Here is a 4,738-nt window from a genome sequence, read left to right as displayed (position 1 = left end):
AACAATGCTTTGACTATCTGAGATAGCAATCCTTCCCATTAACTTAGGTCTTTAAAAATTTTTTTAAAGTTATGTGTATCAATGTTTTGCCTGCATGTGTGCAAATGCACCATGTGAGAAGGAGTTGGATGCCCTAGAACTGGAGTTACATATGGCTGTTAACTCCCATATGGGTGCTGGGAACCGAACCTGGGTCCTTTGCAAGAGCAGCATGGGCACTTTTTAAAATTTGATTTATTAATTTTATTTTATGTGTGTGAGTGTATTGTCTGCATGCATGTAAGCGTACCTGTGTTGTACAATGCCTGTGGAGGTCAGAAGATGGTGTTGGATCCCCTGGAACTGGAGTTACACAGGGTTGTTAGCTGCCATGTGGGTGCTTGGAATTGAACCGGGGTTCTCTGTAAGAGCAGTCAGTGCTCTTAACCATTGAGTCCACTCTCCAACCCAGCAACATGTGCTCTTAACTGCTGAGCATTCTCTCCAGTTCCTTTTTTTTTTTTTAAGACAGCATCTCACATACCTCAGCTTGGCCTCAAATTTACTATGTAGTCGAGGGTTACAGGCATGTGCCACTAGGCTTAGGTTTGTGTGGTGCTAGAGATAGCACCTGGGACTTCATGCATGGTAGGCAAGCACTCTACCAAGCGAGCTACATCCCTAGCCCCACCTCCTTGTGGCTCTTGCTCAGCCTACATCTACAAGCCACCCTTCTTTACTTTCAAAGTTCAACAGCCATAAAAATGAGTTGCAGAAGCCAGCTATCTTTTCCTTACCAAATCACAGGTGCCTAACCACTCTATCCACTTGACCTCTGACTCTCCAGTTTTCTTTGGTTTCTACTCTCATGTTGCATCCAGATCTCTATTCTGACTTCCCTCAAACCATTTGAATCTGTACACCAATGGCAGACTCCCATTATCACATGCCTTACCCAAGTAGGTGAGGCCCATGAGGGTAAGAATGGAACATAGGTCAGGCAGGATGGGATTCCTGCCATAGAACCTATTCTATAGCCAATCAGGGAGCTTGGGAACAATTTCAACAACATAAATCATCCCTAATAAGCATGAAAAACATGGATGGCAAATACCGAATGGGTCCTCTATAAATGTTTGCAAGCAGGGCCTCAACCTGTAAGGTGTGTCTCTAAAAGGGAAGAATAGCTTTGAGCCTGTCTCCTGGACTTAAGCTTCAGCCACTGCCTGTCAGATAGTACTGACAGTAGGTTGGGGAAAGGTCAATGGAAATAGTTTAGATCATACCTGGAACTGATCTGGATTCTGGGGAAGCTGCTGGGTCTCATGTCACTGGCTTTGTCCAGCAAGGTCACCTGCCAGGAAAGGCAGGAGTCCAGCCAGGGCAGAGCCCAAGAATGGCCTAGTCTTTATGACAATTTGTCTTTGAGGCAGTACAACTGATCCCAAGTGGTCATTCCGACCTTTGTCCTCCTTTCTCTTGTTTCATGAGAAAAAGGATGTAGGAGAGAGAGAGAGATAGGGTGGGGACATGGTTCCAGTCCTCCTCTACAGCCTGCTGTTCAGAATCTTTGTTCCCACTTTTTAAATATTTTTTTTTCAAAAAAAAAATTTATTTATTATTCTTATTTTATGTGTTTGAGCGTTTTGCCTGTATGTAAGTGCACCTGTGTTGTGCAATGCCCACGGAGATCAGAAGAGGGTGTCAGATCTCCTGGAACTGGTGCTACAGACAGTTGCTAGTCACCATGTGGGTGATGGGAACTGAACCTGGGTCCTCTGCAAGAGCAGCCAGTGCTCCTAACTGCTAAGCCATCTGTCCAGCCTCCATAAAGATGTTTCTGGAAGTATCCAGACCAGCATTAGGTGGGGTTTAGTGGATGGGTGTGTTCCCCAACACAGACTGATATATAATTGACCTGGGTAGGTCTCTCAAGGGAGATAGGCAAAAGCAAACTTTTAAGGATTTTTCACTTTTTTTGTTGTTCTCTCCCTACCTCTAATCAACCACGAACTGAAGCTGAACTGTGGGAAACCCCGGTGACAAGTCCCCTGCCCCACCAACCTCCTCCACTCACACAACTCAGCCGGAAAAGGAAGCACATTAATCATCACAAATTGCTCAATAACTCTGGAATGTTCGGTTTCTATTCCTGTTCCTTCTCCGTTTTCTTGGCTTAACACTTAAACTAGGCTTTGAAGGTGTTTTATTTCCCTCAACAGAGCCATGCTGGTCTTCACCATGTACAATGGAGTAGGAAATACCTGACCAGTGGGTCTTTAGCCCAACGGTGGAGTGAGAACTTTCTTGAAGCTTCTCCCACAACCTATCTTAGGACTTTGAAACGCTCAGTAGACAGTCCCCCAAACATCTAGGTATGTCTTTCTTACTCACTTCTTGTTCTGGACACGAAGCTTACCCGTGGCTGCTGCCTGGCAAGTGCTTGCAACCAATCAGCTCATAAGGCTTCCTCAGAAGCCAACCAGAGCCTAGGGAAGTGACCTCACCTGAGGGATTGCTGTGTGGGCGAGAAAGCTTCTAGAAGAGCTAAGAGTGTCCCTCAGTCACGCCCTTCCTCTCCACCCTCCTTCCTGCAAGATAACAACCGCCTACCCCCCTCACCAAAGTAGGGAGTGAGAAAGGCTAATTAAATTCCACAAAGGAAAGAACCCGAAGAGAAACTGCAAGCCACATACTGGCTCTGCACGTGGAGAATAGGATATTTAAGGAATTCCCTAAATATGCCTTTCAAAGTGGGGTCTCCAGGCCCCTGAAGAGAACTATGTATACTGAATAACAGTGAGTCACTCCTGTCCTTGCTGCTTGCTTTCTTGACTCTCTGTACAAAAATAGTTGCAGTCATTCTTAGTAAATAAGGACATGATCAAGGTCAGGTGTGAGAAACAGCGGGCTGGTGTCCTTGTGAACATGTGTGAATAGAGAGGATCAGGTCCTCATGGCTGGAGGCCACAGGCTGGGTAGTCAGCTGGTATGTGGGAGACCAGTGGGCTGTTTTTCTTCTACAGTTCTTTCAAACAGCCCTGCAAATGAGTTCCTGAGTATTCTGTGGCAATTCCTGAATATTCTGTGGCAAGGCAAGATTATGTGTCCCACTATAAGGGTAAAAGATAAAGGACAAAAAGGCTATAACCCGGTAACACCCTGGACAGGTAAAGAGGGTTGTTGGCAAGTGACACAGGCCTGTAAACTCAGCTACTGGGGAGGCTGAGACAGTTCAAGGCCTGTTTGGGCTTTAGAGTTAGTTCAAGGCCAATCTGGACAACTTACCAAGATCCTGCCTTAACTTTTTTTTTTTTAATATAAAAAGAGCTGGGGCTAGAGCTCAGTGGTAGAGCGCTTGGTTAGCATGTGTGAGGTTGTAGGTCAATCCCCAGGACTCGGGTAGGAATGGGAAGTAAAGAAAAGGTCAGCTGGGCATCGGCTTCAGTCCTTCCTCTAATCCTTTCCCAACAAAACTCATCCTGGACAGACACATAAAAACATTTTATTTAAAAATATAAAACAGGTCTTACTCCTCACTGTTCCCACCCCCCAAGTGTTGCCCACAAAGCTTGTAAAAACTGGGTAAAGGGGTACATACAGCTGTCTCAGCTTGAACAACTCAGTGACACTTTCAACAGTTTTCATGCTATGCTGGCATTGGTCCTTCCTTCTTTCCCCATTACATGAAGGGTGATACAGGGTGGGAGGAGGTAGAAAAGGCAGCTGTATGTCATTGCTCTCCATTCTGGTTTCCAGAGAACACATAGTCATCTGGACTCTGACCAAATGATTTTTTTTCCACAAAAGTAAATAATAGAAAGCTGGGTGTGGTGGTAGACTCCTGTAATCCCATGATATAGGAGGTGGAAATAGGAGGATCAGGAGTTCAAGGCCAGCCTCAGCTACACAGTGAGTTCAAAATCAGCCTGTACTATCAAGAGACCCTGCAACAACAACAACAACAACAACAACAACTCTAAATAACAGGGACACTTAGCCCCTATTTCTCAAATCAAGAAAGACGGGGGGCCCAGGGTGATTCTAGTGCCTTTTTCAGTAGATTGCCTCATCCATATTGTCATCACTGTCACCTCCAAAGTCCTCTCCATTGTCAAAATATGACATGATATAGTCAGTTTCCTATAATGGAAAAAGAAGCAAAAGTCAGGCATGATTTCAGCATTGCCCTGCATCCCTCTGTACCAGGCTCCTTCACCCTAATCACACCTTTCTGGGTCTGATTTCCCCTATCAATTGTTAGAAGATTTTTAAATTACATTTATGTATGTATGTATGTGTATGTATGTATGTATATGGGGGTGAACATGTGCTATGGTGCATATATGGAGGTCAGGGGACAACATGCAGGAGTCAGTTCTCTCCACTATGATGGGTTCTAGGAATTAAACTCAAGGCAAGTGCCTTTCCCCTCTGCCATTTCAAATGCCCTGTTACACATTTTTGAGAAGCTAGGGACAGATGAAGTGGAGGGAAGCCCCTGCCCTCTAGTGGCACTATCACCCTTGATCCTGTAAACTCTCTGAGAACATCTCTGTGTAAAGAGTTGAGAGCTTGGGGCTAGTGAGATGGCTCAGTGGGTAAAGGTGCTTGCCACTAAGACTGAGGACCTGAGTTTCGTACCTGGGACCCACATGGTGGAAGGAGAGACCCTACATATGTACCATGGCTCACACAAATAAATAAATAAATAAATAAATAAATAAATAAATAAATAAATAAATAATAAATAAATAAA

General features: G+C 44.7%; 1 protein-coding gene across 2 annotated transcripts in view; it reads right to left on the bottom strand.

The window, feature by feature from the left end:
- Positions 1-3,464: 3,464 nt before the first annotated feature.
- The window catches only part of Polr3gl (RNA polymerase III subunit G like), a 17,065-nt gene continuing 15,791 nt past the window's right edge, over positions 3,465-4,738 (bottom strand). For both annotated transcript variants that reach the window (XM_008827601.3, XM_008827602.3), the window contains one exon: positions 3,465-4,122. In XM_008827601.3, coding sequence (XP_008825823.1) covers positions 4,036-4,122 — 87 coding nt within the window. In that variant the 3' untranslated portion in view covers positions 3,465-4,035. The remainder of the gene's footprint in view (positions 4,123-4,738) is intronic.

This window comes from Nannospalax galili, unplaced genomic scaffold (assembly GCF_000622305.1).
Source record: "Nannospalax galili isolate Female #2095 unplaced genomic scaffold, S.galili_v1.0 scaffold693, whole genome shotgun sequence".
Taxonomy (NCBI): domain Eukaryota; kingdom Metazoa; phylum Chordata; class Mammalia; order Rodentia; family Spalacidae; genus Nannospalax; species Nannospalax galili.
The sequence above is the reverse complement of the archived record's forward strand: the minus strand, read 5'-3'. Positions and strand labels throughout refer to the sequence as shown.